The sequence below is a fragment of the Mauremys reevesii genome, linkage group 13, assembly GCF_016161935.1.
Source record: "Mauremys reevesii isolate NIE-2019 linkage group 13, ASM1616193v1, whole genome shotgun sequence".
NCBI classification, from domain to species: domain Eukaryota; kingdom Metazoa; phylum Chordata; order Testudines; family Geoemydidae; genus Mauremys; species Mauremys reevesii.
Window position 1 is genome coordinate 24,227,484 of NC_052635.1, and position 21,313 is coordinate 24,248,796.

Sequence of the window (21,313 nt, forward strand, 5' to 3'; positions counted from 1 at the left end):
TAGCAGAAGTTGCTCCAACAAACACTATCTAAAAGTGCCCAAGTCTCACCCCCAAAGAGCACTCTTGGGCACCCCGTTACCACGGCAGTATCACCAACCATCAATTGCTCTGACTTGGCCTTTGGAGGCTGCCATTTGGGCAGGACTAACTAGTTCACCCCCAGAGATCAGGAAAAGCTGATGACTTTGAAGGCCAAGTTTCAGACAACTTTCAAGGGTGCGAATTCAGTTGGCCTAAGCAGCTGTGCTGGCACCATTGGCTTGCACGTGGTTTTACCGGCTGAGAATCTAGCCCAAAGCCACCTGCTTGCCCCACTCCTGGAAGCGCACAGTACCAAACCGTTGGTCCTGCTCCCTTCCTGCCAGATAGAGCAGCCTCTGGGCTCCTTACCCAGATTTACATTAACCACAATTGAAGGCAGTTCAGGCCTTGGAACAAGAAGAATCCTGGATTTATTTAAACAGGAAATGACCCCGGACCCTGGAGTTTTCCTCCAAGCACAAGCCCAAAACAATGGGCTGGGGCAGAGGGTAAGGAGCCCCTCGGCCCCCCAGCATCACTGCTGCACAGAGCACTCAGGAAGCATTTAAAACTTGCATGATTTATTATTCACTTTGTGATGTCCCAAACACCTGACCGCCGAGAGGAGAGCTGGTCCCAGGTGCCCTGCTGCAGCCAGGACCAGGAGCCTCTCTCTTCCGGGGAATTCCCACACGGGAACAGCTGGGTGTTGTGTACAGCAGGTTGGACTCAGCCCAAACCCACCCTCCCAAGCGCCAACAGTAGTACAATAAGGCAAGAGTTTATCGTTTTCTTACAAAAAGCTATTTGAACAACTGCTCAACCAGACAGAAAATGTAGGAGAAAGGGCACCACATCCAGCAGAGTGACTCTGTAAAAATGGCCTGGGCAGGAGTGGGCATGACCGTGTCTCAATCATTCTCTGCTGAATGTGCTCGGTTTAAAAGTAAAATGATGAAAGGGGGTTTTGAATTAGCAGCCCTTCACCCCCTTGTTATCTGAGAGTTGAGCTGGGTTCTCTCTGGTTTGTGTTGCCGGCATCAGTGCCAAGGACCCTGGCTAGGATCCTGCTTGGTTTCTCGGAGCTGTGTCAGGTCTGAAGAGTTAATAGCAGCAGCAACACTTATCTTGGTCCCTAAAGTGTGTGGCTCTGGCACATAGGGAGCAGAGCTGGGAGTAAGATGCCATTTTTGCATAGTCACTTTTCTGAGGGTAGCCCTATTTTAATGCTGCTCTAGGTGCGAGGGAATAACACTTTGGGTAAATGTCTCTCCTTGCTAAGTGGCTGCAGCCCAAAGTACTAAGAAGCTCCTTCCAGTTTGGATTTGTATTTCTAGAGAGAAGAATTCTCTCTCCTGGCCTGTCTCCCAAAATCCCAGAGTGGGGCAGCTCCAGGATCTAAACATAAGCCCCAAATAACAAAAGAGGGGGTGGGCTGAATGGGAGAGACCTTCCTAGGAAACTGAAGCACTGGGCTGACACTCTGTATTCCGCATGCAGCCATGTGCTGCATGGATTCAATAAGTGATGCTATGTTATTTCTATTATTTTGTCCCTTCCCCTGAACCCTCACAATGCTGCTGTCTAGCTTCCAAAAGGACAGTCTCTCTTCTCCCTTAAAGGGAAACCCCCAGACTATCCCCAACCCCCCCTGCACTCACTTCCCTTCCCACTCTTCTGGTGGTTTGTATTTCGGTTTGGTGATTTTCCTGTACATCCCTCCCAGACGGTTCATGCTATCGCTGTCCCTCTGGGCTGTCCCCTGGATCATCTATTCATTGCAGGAGCTGTTCACTGTGCAAGAAACTCTCTGATTTCCAGATGCAACAACAGAATGAAGAAACAAGTGTCTGAGTCAGTCACAGCTAAGTCCCCAGAGCTTGCTGCATGCCAAGCAGGAACACCACTGAGGAAAGCAATGGAGGAGGAGGAACCAAAGCAGTCTACAAAGAAATTTCCAGCCAGTTCCAGAAAAAGAAACACACATCTCCAGTGGTTTTCCCCACAAGTGATGATAATAAATTAAAAGGGTTTATGGCCTTAACTCTCTGGGCCTGAGATGCAGCCCCGACGTGAGCCCAGCTACCTGCTCTGATCCCTGCTGGACTGCCCGGAACTGATGGCTGGTGTCCTAGCAGAAAGCACAGCTGAAGGAAGAAGGGAGGTGCTTCGACAGAGGCCATGTGGCCCTAGCAGCAGCAGTTTTTGGCCAGTTCTTATGATCTTGGCTTTGACTTCAACGCCACTGCCAATGAGGGTATTTCCCATCCGACCCTCAGCCCTCTCTTCCTCCGCAGTAGGTAACATCCCACGAGTCAGACCACTCTCAGGGAACCCTCCCCACCCACCCCAAGCTTTGCGTGTTTCAGAGAGAAGTCCATTCCCCAAGTCATGCAGGGCAGGATGATTATTTCAGAACCAGCATGGCCTCCGTCCCGTCTTTCCTTGTCAAGTAGAGTCCGTGAGTGAGGTAGTACTCTCGCCGGAGGAAGGCGTAGAAATAATCAGAGATGAGCAGGATCTGCAGAAGTGAAATGTACAGGGTGTAAGTGACACTTCAGACCAAAGACTAGCTAGCTTTACAGACCACTGATGCAAAGCTCTCTTTCCCATATCACTCCCAGCTTCGTCTCTCATTCAGGAGAGCAGTAACACAACCCAATCCAACCTCTCCCATCTCAGAACCCCATGCCGATCACTTCTAATGGTCTTTAGTTTTAAGTCTGATCACTTCTGAGTGACTGTTTTATTCAGAAAGGACAAAAGCCTAGGAGGGACTAGAAGAAAAGCCACAAACGCTCGGGGTCTAACACAAAAGGAAACGAGATAGAGGCTTTTGGAACTTCAGTGCTACCAATACACATTGTACTGATGGGTAAATCGCAGGACGACTAAGGCCCAGCTTTTTAACGGTATTTAGGTGTTGCATTGAGTGGAGCGGAGCAATGCCTAAGTGACTTGCCCAGGTTATTACAGCAAGTCAGTGGCAGAGTGGGAAAGAGACCACAGGAGTCCTGGGCACTAACCACTAGGATACCCTTCCTCCCAAATGAATCTCTTTTGCAGTAAGGCCCCATTGTGCTGGGTTCTGTACAAGAGTTTGTGAAAACTCAAGAGCTAACTCAATGAACAGTTCTGGGGGGAAGGCGTAAACTCCAACATTTAGGAAGGGCTTGTTTTCTGTAACTGCCAATCCGGGCAGCTCCCACAACAGGGACTGGCTTTCAGTGAGTGCCAAAGTTTGATCATTCTTAAAACACTATTTGTTATTTACCTACTTGCCAGTCATCCACTGATACCATTGTCCCCATATCTGCCCATCAGCACTTGGATCCTGTCTGCCTGGGAACAAAGCAGTGACCCTGACCCATTCTGGAGCCGGAGGCCTTTATAGCACTGTACAGGGGTAGCAATCACTATAACAACCAAATAACAGCGTGTCATAGCTGCAAAGCACTTCCTGAGCATTCATGATGTTACTCAGTGAATTCATTCAAGATGGAATCTTACCTGACAGCCCTTCTGGGTGCTGACTGGACCAAGGCAATGGGGTGATGGCCTGGGTGGGAGAGGCAGGAAGGGAGCTGCACTGTCAGCAGGAGGCAGCTTGGTGTGGAGTAGGTAATATGGCTACAGATGGGAGGGCAGGACAGGTCTGATGGAGTGGGAAGGGCAGGGGATTGTGGAAGTTTGGGTGGTCAGTGGGGCTGGCAGAGACAGAAGGGGAAAGCACGAGGCAGCAGAGAGCTGAGGCAAGGCTGGGAGAGAAGGAGCTGGGAGGCAGTGCCTGAAGTGGGGTGTGAAAGAAGGCTCAGATCTCCCGCTCTCTCCCACAGTGCTCACTTCACAAAGATGAGTCAGCACTTCCATGGAAGGCTGTAAAAACTTTTGATCTGAAAAACAATTCTGCTTCCAGATCCTACATTTTCTGCATCCCCTTCCCCACCCTGACTCTTTATTACTGAAGAAATCTGCAGCTTACAGAGCTCATCTCTAAAACCCTGCGACAACACAACTGCTTGTGTTGATGCTGTTCCCAGTCAAGGCTGATTCCTTCAAGCAGAGGCTATGGCGCATCTTGTTTAGACATGCCGCTCTCACTAGTGGCACAGCAACACAGGAGGTGTCAATAGCCTCAAGCGAAAGAGGTTCTAAGTCCCATGCAAGGCAGCGGCAAAGACACCTGTAGTTAGTGTTCTCTGGTTCCAGGGGAAATCAGTGTTACCTTGCATGAAGGATGCTGACAACAGGTGATCCCCCATAGCTGCAACACAGTCCAGGAAGGCAATCTACTCATTAGCTGCACCAGCACAAAGCTTCCACTAATCTTCCCTTTAGACTGGCAGCCTTGCTTATGCGTGGATATGCCAAGATGCAAGCCTGGACCTTATGTGTAGTAAATACACACACTCCTTCCAGGGGGTTTCTTTCTGGAATATTTACTTTCTCTAGCACAGATGGGGAAATAATTCCCACCCATTGTCACTGCAAACGTCTCCAGCTATATGGAACTTTTAGAAGCCCCATGTAGCTGAGGCCTGGCCTGACATGAGTAATTAACTCCTGGAAGGAGGCCTCATTTCTTGGAGCACACAATTAGGAAGGTAAACAGATCATTAAGTTGAAACACACACTATGTCTGAGCCAGCTCAGATAAGAACACCACCCAGGGAACCATTTACTAACAATGGACAAGATTAGTTAGGAATGTAAAGATGAGGTAAGGAGTAGGTTGAATGTGGACATGCATAGACAGAGCATGCTGCACAGGGACTGGTTCCTGCAAAGTAACCACACCAGTCCAAAACTGTGTGATGTAATATATTGTAAATGCAATGAGATGTGTAAATGTATATGAAGGGAAAGGATTTCTTTGGATGTGTGGTACACTCTATACCCATTGATGGATACGTCCACCAATGGCTATTAGCCAGGATGGGCAGGGATGGTGTCCCTAGCCCCTGTTGCCAGAAGCTGGGAATGGGAGACAGGGGATGGATTGCTTGATGATTACCTGTTTTGTTCACTCTCTCTGGGGCACCTGGCATTGGCCACTGTCAGAAGACAGGAATCTGGGCTAGATGGACAATTGGTCTGATGCAGTATGGCCGTTCTTATGTACTCACTACACTTGAGTTTGATCAACTCAGAATAGCTTTGCTGTATGCCAAATAAAGACACCTGAGTGATGAAATCTGGAATCAAACTGAGTTTTTTGGACCCCAGAGAACTGGATGAAGTTTTCTCCCAGAACTGTATAAAGTGTCTGAATAAGCTGAAAAAGGTCTTGGAGGGAATCCCAACAGCCCAGACTTGCTGCATTGGAAGAAGCTAATGCTCCGTCTGACGTGGCATCCCATCTCTAATAATAGCCAAAGCTGGATACTTCAGAAGAAAAAGTGTAAAATCCAAAATAATACCCTTCGCTCTGCAACATCTCCTGGGGTGGGGGTGGGAGGGTGGAGTTTCTGTCAAACTCCACTTGTTTAAGCCTTGAGAGCTGACGATTTTCAATTGGTTAAAGTCCTGAGCAGGGAAGCCATGAGTTTCTATTTACGCCATTTCCCTCTCCTAGCATCTTGCTAAGAAATACCTCGGCAGAGGAAGGAAGAAAAGTGACTCAGGAAGGGTTTGCAGTGGTACTGGCCACAAGGGTGACCTGTCAGACACTGCAATATACTAGTAAAAGAGAGATGCACATGACAACTGCTCCCACTCTCTCCAGAGCTGCCAGAAACAGCCACCTCAGGTTTTCCTCACAGGGTAATTTTAGTGATGACAGGAATGCCTACCACTTACATGATACTGTTCTTTTGCAGGGTGCTGTGCAGACATTAATGAAGCCTCAGAACAGTCCCATTTCACAGCTGGGGAACCTGAGAAGTTAAGTGACTTTCTCCAGACCCCACACCAAACCAGTGGCAGTGCCAGGACTAGAACTCAGAACCTAGGCCAGTCACAGCCCCTGGGTTCCCCAGATTCTCCACGTGAGGTTAATTACCTCAGCCATGAGATTGTGAGGCTCAACTCATTAACATCTGGAAAACACTTCAACAGCCTCATATAGAGGCACCACAGAAATGTCAAATATTGTCTATAAATCTGCCTTGTCCTGAACCACCAGGTTAGTCCATAAATCACTCACAACTGCACCCATTTGCTGTAAGACTTGTTTTGGCCCGTGACTGAAATCTTCACATCTTCCAACTGTTAAAAGCATGAGCACTCCTGTGAACACACAGCTCTGCTGCAGCAAAACAACTCTGAGAGCAGCCTCATGTATGCAATGAGAAAGCATCTAGCCAAGGCTAAAGAGCTGAGAGCCCCTGGATGGCATTTCTACACTCCATGTGGGAGTGCATCTCTCTGCCTGCAGCATCCACTTGCTATTAATGACAGGGCAGACTGACTGTAATGGCCAGTCTACACTGAGGAACAGAATGAGGACAATTGTGTTGTAAGTGATTTACACCACAGGTTGTATGTGTAGTTTTGCTGGCGTCCTAAGGAGCCCCAGAGGTCTGGCAGAATTGTTGGTGAGGGAGGCAGTGTTGCCTAGTGGCCAGGACTCTGGATTGGCACTCAGGAGGCCTAGGATCTATTCCCGCCTCTGCCAAAGGGCAGTTGGGTGACCCTGGGCAAGTCATTTCACTGCTCTGTGACTCGGTTTCCCTGTAAAATAGGGATAACGAAGCTGACCTCATTTGTAAATTGCTTTGAGATCTACTGACGAAAAGCGCTATATCAGAGCTAGGTACACCAATGTGCACCAACCAGGCTGTCTTCTGAAATAAATACACAAATGAGTGGGTGCGCTGATGATCACACATTAATTTCAAGGTCAGATTGTTCTGGGGCTGAGCGTCCCATGTGTGACAGCACAGCAAAAAGGCTGCCAGGCCCAAGGACGGACCGGCACTGCAAAGCTCAGATGGGCGGGGCGGGAACACATGGCCTTAGGGTGGGTAATCTTTCACTCTAATCGCACAGTCCCCTTTCTCAGAGGCACTTCTCATCTGCCTCCTTTCAGATTTCACCCCCTCATGGAACATGCAGTGATGCTTCCCACAGGAAAAGTAACAGCACAACTATATTAAAATCCCTGGAGTCACCACTATGTAGAATACAAATTTTATACAGTGACCATCATTAGAAAGTCGATAATCAGTTACCACACAGCAGTATACTTAGAACAGGAGGTAAGCATGGTACCTTAGACAGCATGGTATGGTATCTCTTGGGAAGTGCTGATTTTAATGGAACCTTTTTAATGCACAGAAGGGGTCTGAGTTACGACTGCTGCAGGGAACAGATTATAAAGGCACAGAAATCAAAGTTAAATCCCAGTGTTGCATTAATACAGCTTTTTGCATGCAACAATAGCTCCAATCTGGTATTGATTGGCATGTGAGTAACGGTTAAAACCCTGACAGAAGGACAGAACAGGTAGAGTCCCAGGGCGGGCCAGCTCCCTGCAGCCCTCAACCCCAAGTAGTGGGGAGGGAGTCTCCCTGGAAAAGGCAGGCCAAGCGGAGACTGAAGTTCACAAAATAATGGTAAAAGTAATCCAAGACCAGTCGCTCAGTAATAGACCCATGGCCCTATCCATGGGCAAGGCACTGTTGGAATATCAGCCCTCACCATTCTCCAGGGAGGTGGGTGAGTGCTGTTATCCGCACTCTACAGATGAAGACTCTAAGGCACAAAGAGATGAAATGATTTAGCTACAGTAACTCCTCAGTACACTGTGACCGTACAGTGTCCTGACTGGGGCTGTTATGTGCTGGTCTCACATAAATTCTTAAAACCGCCCGTGACAGAACCAAGGCTAGACCTTAGGGCTTCCTGAATCCCAGCCTTGTGCTCCTTTGCCATTCCTCGCAGCCCTTTGCCTTTCTGAGAAGCCAGGCCAGTCACTGCAGATAACCAGCTCTGGCCAAGTGAAGCTGCAGATGCCCTGGCTTCCCTGCCACTGTGAATGACGACATCACACATGCCAAAAACAAGGGCACAAGAAACAACCCTTTGCGAATCCCTATTTTCATTCCTTTCCTTTATGGCCCTCGGTGACATGTTGCTCTCATGGACAGTAACCAAAGCGCTAGCAGCAGCTCCTTTTTGTGAAGGCTCCCAAAGAAGTCTGCCTGTGACATTACAGCGACAGGTTCCTTGTTAAAAACCCAGAGAGTTATGGGAACTTAAAAGGAGGTGGTTTATTTCCCACAGCCTCTAAACTTTATGCTAATATGCTGCAGCTTGTGGAAAAGTTGCTGCGCTCATCTTACACAAAAAGCCACGGGTTAAAACAGGACAGCACCCTGGGGAACAGATGTGATGTGAACGCAGATAACAGGCAACTTCTAATGTATCTTGAGCAGGACAGCAAACACTTTAAACTGGTTCCAATGTTTTGTTTGATTTTAGCCTTAGGGTTTTTGCTTAGAGATTGCTCTCGTTCTTCCTTTAGAAAATTAATACAATCCAGTAGAGGTTTTAGGAGCCTGTATGATACGGAGACACACAGCAACTAACCATTGTTCCTTCAACTAGACAGAGTGTGAGAGGCTACTACTTGTGGGGGAAGTTCCAATCTTCCCCACCCCTGATTTTAGCCTAAAACTTGCTCCTGATATAAATTAAAAAAACAAACAAACAAACAAACAAACAAACAAAAAAAACCCCGTCATCTTTTCTGGCTTCTCCTCAAAACTGATGAAATCTCCCAGCAATTTTCAGAGTTTGGATTAAAGTGGTCTAAGCCCTCCTGAATGAATTTATGCCTTAAAGTGAAATACAACTGATCAAAGAATAGTTAAAGAAATACAAACATAACAAAAGGAAAGTTGTGCAAATCTTGTCCATACACAATCTTGCCACTATCAACGCAAGAGCCTTCTCCTATGCAGCCCCTGGAGTCCTGTACCTCAATGTCTCATCCATTCATACTCTAAGATAACTCAGAGCTCCTCCATTTCCATAACCTATCTGAAAATGGATCTTTTCTCCTTGCTTAATAGATCTGATTTCTCTCTGTCTTTACTTGTTGTTTACACTCTGAAAAGCATTTTAGGATACTGATGAAAGAATCTTCACAAAACAAACATTTACTTTGTATTCTATTTTGTGTTAAATTGCATTTGATCAATGGGTTTAATGCAATATAAATGGAAGATCCTTTGTTCATGAAACAACTTTGTAAGATAGATGGTTCTCATATGACAAACACATATTCCTGGGTGATGAGATGACTAAGGAAAACATTTTCAAAAGTGTCCAAGTCCTGTTGATTTTCTCTGAGACTCTGGCTCTTAAGTAACTTAGGTGCCATTATGTACAAAAGTCTCATAATGGCCCTTTTGCCATTGACCTCAATGGATGCAGACACGTAGTATTTATAGCTTTATGACCACCCTGAATATTATTCTTATGTAACTGCTGTTATTCTTGGTAATGCATCTTGCTGAGGAGGGGGGAGTTTCCAAACTGGGCAGCTGCATTTGTAAGTCTATATGAAAACAACTCAAGATAACTATTAAATGACAGAAAACCACTGCTCCTCCCAGATCACATCAGTGGGCAAGTAATTTGTTGCCTTGAATGCAAGGTTTGCTGGCTTGCTGTACCGCTGGCTAGGAAATCTGTGCACAAGGATCTCAAGAAAGGTTTACACAGCGACAATCTGGAGGGGTAAAAGGGTTTTTGGCAGTTCAGCAAACAAAGGTCCCACATAGACAATGAATGCTCTTACATTACTATCCCAGTATTTTTCATCCTGTTGGCTCCCCAGACATGCTGCAAACTGAAATGGAGATGGAGACTATACACACAGGGATAACTCCATCCACTAGTGAAGTGGTGATAAGATGCAGGGTGAAACAAGGAAGCTGTTTAACAACATGCAGCAAAGCTATAAAACCGGTTAGCAAGTGAAGAAGAATTCTTTGTCTTGCTGAAGCTGTAAGGGAATTAAAGGAAGCAGAACATAATTACCCACGCTGGAATGTGGCCAAATCACTTTTACGACTGTTCCCTCTACAAAGATTTCCATGGGAACTTTAACGATCACAAGTGGTCAGAACCTCAACAGCACCTGCAACAGCCTAGCACCATGCTGATGTATTGGTTCTGCACTCACTCAGAAAGAAGCAGTGTCACCATGGCCCACATCTCCAGCATCTAGGCATCCCTTGGAGGTCTCCTATTCAAGCACTGAACTGGCCTGACCTTCTAACAACATCACAGCACAAAGTAGTATCGTCTGCTGCATGACTCTACAAAGGTCACTTGATCAAACTGAAGGTGCCAGCCAGAAAAATGGATTCCAATTTGTTTTCTTGAATCTAATAGCAAAATAGTTCTAGATGCCTTGCAGACACAGCACCCTCCCAAAAATAAATAAAAAGAGAGATTTCCAAGGGACTGCCCATTTCAGGACAGCAATTATTTCTGTTTAAAGCTCTAATGGGTATTGTGTGTATGTGTTTTGGAACTTTAAGATGATGGCTGGCCAGAATGCAGCTTGGCCGGTCATTAACAGCCCTCTGATGACTGCAACATACTATCTGCAAGACAGCACTGAAGGCCAGAATGATTAATGTCCAGGGATGCGCCAGTTTTGAAACTGCAACTGGGAGAACCTGAAAGTCAAGACAGGAAGGGAGTCCTTGCAATGCCAACAGGAATGCTGAGGTCACAGACAAGACTGCTTTGGTGCTACCCTCCCTTCCTTTTAAAGCAGGTCTGACAAGAAAAGCTGTGTGAGTAACTGATATTTCAGTTCGCTGTCAATTCCAGGAATAGGGTCAAACTCAAACCAAATTTTTTAATTTTCAATTAATTGAAAAAGTCAGAAAAACTCCATTTTGGATCAGACAAAACGTTTTGGGTATTTTAAACTTTGTTTTTATAAAGGAAAAGGAAATGAAGGCCTAGATGGTGATGTCATGCCCAATAGCCCAGTAGGATTGGCACTCACCTGGGATGGGAGAGAGTCTCCCTCTAGGTAAGTACCTTAACTACCAGCATACGAGGTCATTCTCTCTTCCCCGTCTGGCACATTAGCCATTCAAGAATTTTATACAAAATGGAACAGCTTCAACAGGACAGCCGGAGAGAAAGCTACCCCAGGATACCCTATAGCCTAGGGGTTAGGGCACTGACCTGGGAAGGGGGAAGCCTAGGTTCAAGTCCCTACAAATCCAGAGCAGGTTTCAAATGTGGGTCTCCCACATCCCCAGTGAGAGCCCTAACTACAGGGCTAGTGGTTGTAAGTAGGGGAGAAGTGGTGGCAGCCCTTCCCTCCCTCCATTTTGTGAATGGCACCTTATTCCTCTTGTGAATCTAGCCCCCCAAAATGAAATGTTTTGTTCTGATACAATTTATTCTGACATTTCTGGAATTTTTCCTTTTTTCATTTCAGCTGAAATAAGCTGCCAACGCTGACCCGAACCCGCATTCTTTGGGGAAAAACAAGTTTTGTCTGAAGTGTTTCACCCAGCTCTACTGACAAGTGACAAGACTGAGGGTGAGCACTGCAGAGGGTCTTCTGCTGACGGAGTCTCCCACCAGACTCTGCCTACAGGGAAAGAGTCACAGAAAGGGGTGATGCTTGTGGAAAGGGATGCAACATTCAGGGATCTGTGTGGGAGAGGGATCATGTGCCAATATGCGGCATGTGACATTGGGCAGTGCTCACTAACAGCAGGGAAGCTGGTCTCTGTAGCTCTCATGCTATCTGCAACAAAGAATCCCAGCTCACGATGTCAAGTCATAAAAGCAGCCAAGACTGTGCACACCTCTCTAACAACAGGTTAGGGATGCTACACATCACATCACATTCTGCTGAACAGAATGCCAAGTGAAGATTCAAGGTATCCAACTGGTGAATGTTGTTGACTTGTAGGCAAGGCCCTCCCAGAGGCTTTATGGCACGTTTGTAAGCAAGAGTCCTATGATGCTTTGTAGTAATGTTAAGAGTGGAAAAGTACTGGCTTATGACAACCTGTGTCATATTTCCCAAGAGTTAATCAGTATTTTTAAACATACTAGTCACAATAACAGAGTTATGAGTTAGCCAAATGTGAAGGACAAACCACAGGTGTTCAGTCATGCAGTTGGACATTTATAAAATGTAACAAGTTAGGAAATATACTAAAATAAAATGTCTGCAGGCTGGGGAAAAAGAAAACGACAGTAATGAAATTTGAACAAGTTGGGTATAATAGACAAAACCAAGACAGTGCGTCTGACGAAGTGGGTATTCACCCACGAAAGCTCATGCTCCAATACGCCTGTTAGTCTATAAGGTGCCACAAGACTCTTTGTCGCTGTCATCAGGTTGCAAGGCATGGTTCTACAAACTTGGTAATATGTATACTTCTCTTTTGTGCTAACCATTGCTTAATAAATCAAATCAAGCTAAGTTACTTAAGGTCCCCTTACTTAATTACATTTGAACCTGTAATACTTGATTACATTGATTAACAATGTATAAGGCATTTATTATCTAGTAATACTCTATACATTCCAACTGAACCAACATCATCAGTAAAGAGATCCCTGCTTTCAGCTTGCAATAGCAATACTCATGCAATTGCATGGCACTTCCTGGAGATTAATGACCTGAGGGGAGCAGTCCATGTGACTATTAACCCCAGAAAAACGCTGCAGTTACTGACAAGTCAGCATATTCCTTTCCCAAAAAGGGAGACATTGCGGCATTTCTTAAAGATTTCTAGGATGAACGGTTCACACTGGCAGAAAGCTCAGGAAGCCTGACTGTGTGTACCTTCCAGCTGCATGAGTAATACAGTGTAAAGAACCAAATGTTTAGAACCAAAAATAAAAACGGAAATGTCACTGAATGAGACTGAATTGAAAAAGGAAGCAAGCGTGCCTTTGTCATTATAAATAAGACAACAGAGCCAGGAAGGTACAACCTCCCACTGGGGCAACTCCTACCCTACCATGAGTGCTTAGGGCAAGGGCAGGCAAACTTTTTGGCCTGAGGGCTGAATCAGGTTTCAGAAACTGTATGGAGGGTTGATTAGGGGAAGGGGTTGTGGCCCAGCCCCCACCCCCAGGACTCCTGCACCATCCAACCCCTCCCCTGTTCCCTGGCTGCCCCCTGCCGCCCCATCCAGCCCCTCCTTCATTCCCGACTGCCTCCCCGGAACCCCTGCCCCCATTCAACCCCCCTGTTCCCCACCCTCTGACTGCCCCAACCTCTATCCACCCCTCCGAACTCCCGTGTCCTCTATCCAACCCCCCCACTTCCTGCCCCCTTATTGAACTGCCTGGAGCACTGGTGGCAGTACAGCCATGCTGCTCAGCTGGAGCCAGGCATGCCATCGCCACTGTGCAGCACAGAGCACTGGGTCAGGCCGGGCTCTGCAGCTGCGCTGCCCCAGAAGCTTGCAGCCCTGCCATCCAGAGCACTGCGCTGGCGGCGGAGCGAGCTGAGTCTGTGGGGGAGGGGGAACTGCAGGGGAGGGGCCGGGGGCTAGCCTCCCTGGCCGGGAGCTCAGGGGCCGGGAAGGAGGGTCCTGTGGGCCAGATGTGGTCCGTGGGCTGTAGTTTGCCCACCTCTGGCTTAGGGGCAGGATGCAATGGAACTGATGTGGCGCTATCTGCATGGAGGTTCAGGGTTCTGGGAGTTCACATACAGGGTTCCACACATTCTACCTTCCACTAAACACAGCACCACAGAGGGTCCCTGCATCCCAGCACATGGGAGATTGGGGGATAAGGTAGCCCAAGACAAATAGGGAGACTACAGGGATCCACTGGACATAGAATCATAGAACATCAGGGTTGGAAGGGACCTCAGGAGGTCATCTAGTCCAACCCCTTACTCAAAGCAGGACCAATCCCCAGACAGATTTTTATCCCAGTTCCCTAAATGGCCCCCTCAAGGATTGAACTCACAATCCTGGGTTTAGCAGACCAATGCTCAAACCACTGAGCTATCCCTCCCCCCAAACGTCTGGGGGCTGGAGGGGGAAGGGAGGCACCCAGTAGGAATGCCTACAGCACTCCTACGGCAGCTCTGAGGGCTTAGTGACAGCTACAGAACCACTCTATCATCTGTTTGCGAACTCAAGGGCAAAGGGAACATCTTGCTTTTATTAAAAGTGATGTCTCACTAATGCTCTAACTTGCTATGTCACGTATTGTGAACATTGTTGAGGCAATCCAACTCCCTGACTCCAGCAGATATATGGGTCTTTCCACAAACTAAACCCGTCCCTTCCAGCGACAGGGACAATTTCCCTCATGGTGCTGTGTTACAGACAAGCAGAATCTCATAGGATGTGAGCAGATTGCTGCCTACTATTGCTTCATTGGAGGTCCCACTGGACCTGTAGGCTACACTTCAGCAGTAGGGATGGTGGGCAAGTTAACGTGTGCAGCTGGAGTCTGGCATTCAACAGACAAATGCGCTTCCTCCAGTGATCATCAGTCAACTGTTAATTTTCAGTCCCAGTTGGTACCATTATAACATCAGCATGATTAAATCACCATCCTTAGCATCACTATGTGTTACACACATCTAGTAGCAGCAGCAGGCGGACACTGGTGCTGACTCAGGCCACACTCCTGTGTTTGGGCTTGTTTTTGGACAGAAGCACTAGTGGCAGCATAAGAAGGAGGACTGCCAACCCTTCTGTTATGTCTCCCCAGACCACCAGAAAGAAAAATAAATTAGTCAATGTGAGCCACTGATTATTTTGATCAGTATCTTTATAGCCATCTCCCCCACTCTTACCACTGTTTGCTTTCACAGTTCAGAACTTTCACCCTTTATAAATCTACTGTGTTTTAACTGCACAAATGGCTCATTTCTGGCCTGTCAGTAAGCTTGCCTGTCTAGTACAAGGTGAAGCACACGCCCCCAGAGTGCCAAAGGGTTAGAGGTGGTCTAATTTTTAACATGAAAAGAACATTCAGTTTCTTCAAAGGGCAAACAAAGTCTAATTATTCTGCATGCGAAATTGATGCAAGACTCAGTGAAGGTCAGCAATATGGAGTGGCTTAGTTACTCCTTTACGTTTTCTGCACACAAACTGTAAATGGGAGAAGTGTGGATGGAGTTTGGGGATCTGTCTATTGCCAGTAAATACTAGTAATACAAAGAGGAAAAAGAAATTAGCAGGTTGCAGAAATTGTGGACAAGCATCTCAATCCCACAAGGTGCTGAGCATGTTCAGTCTCAGTGAAGTCAATGGGAGCGGGGGGATGACCAGCACCTTGCAGGACTTGAGCTCAAGAGGAGGAAAGAAGATTATCTGGGTGCTTTTGGGTATTAACTTTCCTTTGTAGGACGTTAACTTAAATACAAGCCTTTACTGCTGTTTTACAAATCTGCCAGCTTCCAAACCAGACGCCTGGGATCCTTCCTTTGTTTCCAAGCTACAGGCTGTATTTTTTGCAGCATAAACTGGATAGAACATTAAGATATGGTTCAAGTAATCAGACAGAATAGTTCTGCTTCTTATTAATGTGTTAGAACCTCGTGACTAAGCTCTTGGCAGTGCAGATCTCAGCTTGACAAGAGAGCCAGGACGCTTGCTACAATCAGTGCAGGATGCACAAAATGGACCACATTCTGTAACACAGGGGTTCTCAACCTTTTTCTTTTTGAGCCCCCTTGCCCCCCGAACACGCTATAAAAGCCTCCACAGCCCACCTGTGCCACAACTGTTTTTATGCATATCCAGTAGACTAAAAGCCAGGGCAGGCATTGGGGGTAGCAAGCAGAGCAACTGCCTGTGGGGCCCCACACCACAGGACGCCTTGCAGAGTGGACTTGCTTGGGCTTTGGCTTCACCCCCCGACCCCCCCGCAGCTTGGGCTTCGGCTTTCTGCCCTGAGCCCCAGTGAGTCTAACACTAGCCCGGCTTGCCGGCTGATTGTGGAGGATCTCCTGAAACTTGCTCATGGCCTCCCCAGGAAGTCCCGGACCCCTACTTGAGAACTGCTGCTGTAACAGACCCAGATATTATTTGACAATCATGTTACCAGGCACCCAGTTGTGCTGCATAAGTGTTGCCAATTGCCTCATTTTACTAACCTGCCCTACATTGAACGTCAAAGTGATGGCATAATAAAAATTGGAATTGGCACTTCCTGCATAAATCCAGAGATGCCAGAGCACTGGGAACAGCAGGGAGCAGACAATGAGCACACAGGAGAGGATAAAGATGTTCCGAAGGACTGTAAGAAAAAACAAAGATATTATAACAGTGTAGTTGAGATACTAACAAGCAGCTGACCTCATGTCAGTGAGTGAATCATAGATTATTAGGGTTCAAAGATCATCTCAGGAGATCATCTAGTGGATGGTACTTAGCATGTCTATAGCGCCACCCAGCAGCTTGGAGGCACTAATTAAAGGGTGGTTCTCTCCACCAGCACAACCTTTCATAATGATAAATATTTGCTATAATAATCCCGCTATTGCATTCTATAATAAAACAACTGGGATTTTTCTTTAAAAGAAAATAATTTTGCCTGTTTAATTTTTAGATTGGATCCCCCATTTTGCGGCTCCTGGTTTCCAGCAAGTGCAGCTCTGATGACAGCAAAAGCAGAAGACCTCACAATAGCAGCAGGGGGCAGTGTCTCTGGGTTATTCAAGAGCCATTAAAGCTCATTCTCTGAGAGGGATATTGCACCTCACCGCAGCATCAAATCAGGTTGCTGTGCTTGCCTACAGGAGAGCTGGAGTGATCAATTACTGAAGGTACCCAAATCACTTTGGATTAGCCTGGATCCTAGGGGAGCTTTTCAATTGGCTGTCAATGTTGTCGTAAAGGATGCAGACCATTCTCCCTTTAATATATTAATTCCCTATTTCATAACTATAATAGGACATTGCAGGATAATAGAATCATAGAAGTGTAGGACGGGAAAGGACCTCAACAGGCCATATAATCCAGCCCCCTGCACTTAAGGCAGGACTACGTAATAACTACACCAGGGGTCGGCAACCTATGGCACATGTGGTAAAGATGGCACGCGAGCTGATTTACTGTGGCACGCTGCTGCTGGCCTGGGTCCTGGCCGACGGCCCCATTTAGCCTGCTGCCGGTCTGGATGGATGGAACCCCGGGCCAGCACCCTAGACCGGCAGCAGGCTGAGCCACTCAGCCCACTGCAGGCCTGGGGTCCCAGCTGCTGGCCCCACTCAGCCCACTGCCAGTCTGGGGTTCCATCCGCTGGTCCCTGCAAACGTAAAATGTATTACTGTCACACGAAACCTTAAATTACAGCGAATAAATGAAGACTTGGCACACCACTTCTAAAAGGTTGCCAACCCCTGAACTGGACCATTCCTGACTGGTGTTTGTCTAACCTGTTCTTAAAAAACCTCCAATGAGGTACTGAAAGAGGATTGTCCTTCTCGGGTAGCCATGGTCCCTTGGTTGTGTGAGCCTGGAGCACCCAGCTCACCCATGCTAAACCAAGGTGTTTTGGAAACATGCTGCCTCGGTCTGTCAGGCCTGGCTGCCTAAGGGATCAAGTCTAACTGATGGAGTTGCTGGGCTGTATTATCAAGGCTGTTTTATCCTCTGCTATAGTAATTCCAAGACTGGAGGAGCAGCTGTCCTCAAAGGAGGTAAAAAGCCCCACCTACTAGTAGCTAGTGCTGCCACAGAGAACCAGTCATGGGTCACTTCAATGAAGCCCTGACTATGTGACAACCATTCAATCCCCTTCGTTCTTCCTCTTGTTCCCTTTTGAGGGCTCAGGATTAGCTTGGATTTTCAAGAAACATATAATTTGTAGTGATTTCAAAAACTTCATAGAAATAACTGGAGCAGAGAGGCCAGGGTGTGAGTCTTGTGAACCAAACCCCCTAGTTTTGGATTACAAAAGCCAAAGGGAAACAAAGATGGCAGGTTTCACATTTCCAGGCCTAACTAGGCTCCTTTGTCTTAAGGCTGAAATTGCTTATTAAGGAAATTGAGGTCATATTTGGGTTAGCAATGGATTGACACAATCCAAAAAAACAGCCAAGCAGGGTTGGCTGGTACTGACTGCTGTAGCCACCTGAAACCAGTCACTCCAGGAAGCAACACAAATCTTCCTGGAACGTTACACTGCCAAGCTCATTAGCTGCTGCAACATTATCTCAGCAGACATTTAAAGTCACCCTGAGATGGTACCTCATGGAATCTGAGTCTGTGAAAATGAGCTGCAAGCTACCTGACAATTACACCAAGTCCAATGCTCAGGGGCTGGAAAGGGTCTTTGTGGTCTAAGAGAGGCTAAGCAATGGCTTGGCTAAATGGGGTGATCTAGTCAGCGCACATTCTGAGTGTGTGATCTCACACACAACAAACTGACAACTGTGAATTATAATTTGTATTATTGTAGCACCTAGGAGCCCTCATCCTGGACCAGGACACCAATGTTCCAGGCACTGTACAAAACACAGAACTAACAGTGTTGGAACGGAGGGTTCTAGTGACTGGATTAACTGTAGGGCTGGTGCTCAGATTACCAGAGCCATAAACTGAGATTAGAGACACTCCCGACCCAATTCAAAGGGTGCCTGTACTTTATATCAATGATATGATAATAAATACTTTGCACTCATAAAGTATCCTTCATGCAAGGATCTCAAAGAGCTTTGCACACAAGCAATTAATCCTCAGAACAACCTGGGCAAGAAGGGAGGGAAAGTTGTTCACGAAAGTCATAAAATCTCCCCACACACTTCATGGTTTGTACTGATCAGACTTGTTTACTTCCAGACAGTGGACAGTCCAAGAGGGACAGTGCCCCCTGTGGCATGCAGTTGTATTGCACAGCACCAGGCCACATCTGGTTTTCCTACCTTCATCCTGCAGTGAAGAGTTTGGGGGCAGGTCTACTCTTAAAACACTGCATTGGTGCAGTTGCACCGCTATGGTGCTTAAGTGAAGACGCTCTTACTCGGATTGGAGAGCTTCTCCCATCGGCATAGTTAATTCACCTCCGCGAGAGGCAGTAGCTATGTCAATGGGAGAAGCTCTTCCGCCGACATAGCACTGTCGACCCTGGGGGTTAGGTCAGTACAACTACATTGCTCAGGAGTGTGGATTTTGCATACTCCCAAGCGACGCAGTTATACCGATATAAGTCTGTAGTGTAGAGCTGACCTTAGTTAAGCCCCTCACCTCAGCCATGTCAACAAACCAAGGTTTGGATTGAGAGTGCCACAGGGACTGTGGGGCTTGGGGGAGGGAAGAATCAAACACAAAGAACTTACATCTATAAAGGTGGCTCCAGAGTGGAAGGAAGGCCATGTACAGCGCTACATCTCCCACGGTTGGGTAGGACTTGAAGATAGAAATGATGGCAAGCTGAACGAACAAGAAGAAGATGGGGTGCTCCCTAGAGAAAGGAAAAAGGCAGTGACTGGACATAACAAGGTACTGGAGGAGCAGCATTTCTCTCTGGAACCTGGTGCCAAGGATTGGCAGGGACACACGAACATACTGGGGCCAGACTCCTACAAGCTTTCATGCTCTTGCTCTGTTTGCCCAGCAAGTCTCCCAGTGTGCTGGGCTGCAAGCACTGAGCCGATTTGAGAGGAGTATTCCCAGGGCATTTGTGTACCTACACATGGATACTTTGGGCACATACACATTGCCCACATTTACATGATCATCCTGTTGTGTCCAGGCTTTTCCAGTGCTGCCTTCTGTTGTTGTGGTAGGAAGAGCAACCAAGGCTACTTCACTCTGAGATGCTTTTGCCCCATGAGGACTGTTTTGAGAAGCTCACTGCCTGGCAGATTTACCCTATGGCATATCAGAGCAGCAGCTGTATACATTCCAAGTCGTTATAACAGTCCCATCTGAAATCCAGACAGTTACTGGGCTCAAACAGAATGGCACAGTTCTTATCACAACCCTTTAGTAACTTTCCTGAACCTTTTATTTTACTTTTGCAATGAAGGACTTTACAGAACTGGCTTTGAGTGTCCTGCTGTCCAATCCACAGCAGAATCCATCTCAACAGCCAGCTGTGATCAAGCATCCCCTCCAGCTGCCCCTCCACTCCCAAGTCCATGTTTTTGACTACTGTATGACATACAGCCCTACTGATGGGTCAATATGTATTAGGATAAGAATGCAGCAGCTCCTCAATCAGAAATATTCAGCCAGCTTCCTGCATAACTACTCCAAAACCAGCATAACACATACGGGTATTTTACAAATCATGAATGAAAGTATGTGTCACAGTCAAAGGCCTGTAGGCCAAAATAATGACCTACATATTGAACTTATGACAGTGTAAGCATTTGGTACATGTGTAAGAGACATATTTACAAGAATCTCCACAGTGCAGCTTTCTGCCTGTTTTATAAGCATGAGTAGTTGTAGCTGTGTCGGACCTGAAGAAGAGTACTGTGTGGTTCAAAAGCTTGTCTCTCTCACCAACAGAAGTTGTTCCAATAAAAGATATTACCTCACTCACCTTGTCTCTCTTACAAGCACGAGACAGAGGGCTACAGAGTGTGTAGAAAGCATCAGGCTCTGGAGCACAGTTTATTTTTAATCGCACTGTTAAACAGTATACCAATTGAAATTTATTAAATATTTTGCATGTTTTTCTACATTTTCATATATATTGTATTGTGTTGTAATTGAAATCAGTGTATATTATTTTTGAATATAAATATTTGTTTATCATTTTACAGTGCAAATGAAACTGTCGTGAAAGTGCAACTTAAAAATGTAGATTTTTTTTTGTTATGTAACTGCACTCAAAAACAACACAATGTAAAACTTCAGAGCCTACAACTCTACTCAGTCCTACTTCTTGTTCAGCCAACTGCTCAGACAAAAGTTTGTTTACATTTACAGGAGATAATGCTGCCCTCGTCTTATTTACAATGTCACCACAAAGTGAGAACAGACATTTGCATGGCACTTTTGTAGCCGGCATATCAAGGTATTTACGTGCCAGATATGCTAAACATTCGTATGTCCCTTCATGCTCCCACCACCATTCCAGAGGACATGCTTCCATGCTGATGATGCTCATTAAAAAAATAATGTGTTAATTAAATTTGTGACTGAACTCCTTGGGGGAGAACTGTATATCTCTTGTTCTGTTTCTGCCATATAGTTCATGTTATAGCAGCCTCGGATGATGACCCAGCACTTTGTTCATTTTAAGAACACTTTCACTGCAGATTTGATAAAACACAAAGAAGGGACCAATGTGAGATTTCTACAGATAGCTACAGCACTTGACTCAAGGTTTAAGAATCTGAAATGACTTCCAAAATCT

General features: G+C 46.4%; 1 protein-coding gene across 5 annotated transcripts in view; it reads right to left on the reverse strand.

Moving 5' to 3' along the window:
* Positions 1-586: 586 nt before the first annotated feature.
* The window catches only part of PIGU (phosphatidylinositol glycan anchor biosynthesis class U), a 201,486-nt gene continuing 180,759 nt past the window's right edge, over positions 587-21,313 (reverse strand). For all 5 annotated transcript variants that reach the window (XM_039499460.1, XM_039499459.1, XM_039499457.1 and 2 more), the window contains 3 exons: positions 19,281-19,405; positions 16,095-16,237; positions 587-2,543 (listed from right to left, as the gene is read on the reverse strand). In XM_039499460.1, the coding sequence (XP_039355394.1) occupies positions 2,430-2,543; positions 16,095-16,237; positions 19,281-19,405 (382 nt within the window). In that variant the 3' untranslated portion in view covers positions 587-2,429. The remainder of the gene's footprint in view (positions 2,544-16,094; positions 16,238-19,280; positions 19,406-21,313) is intronic.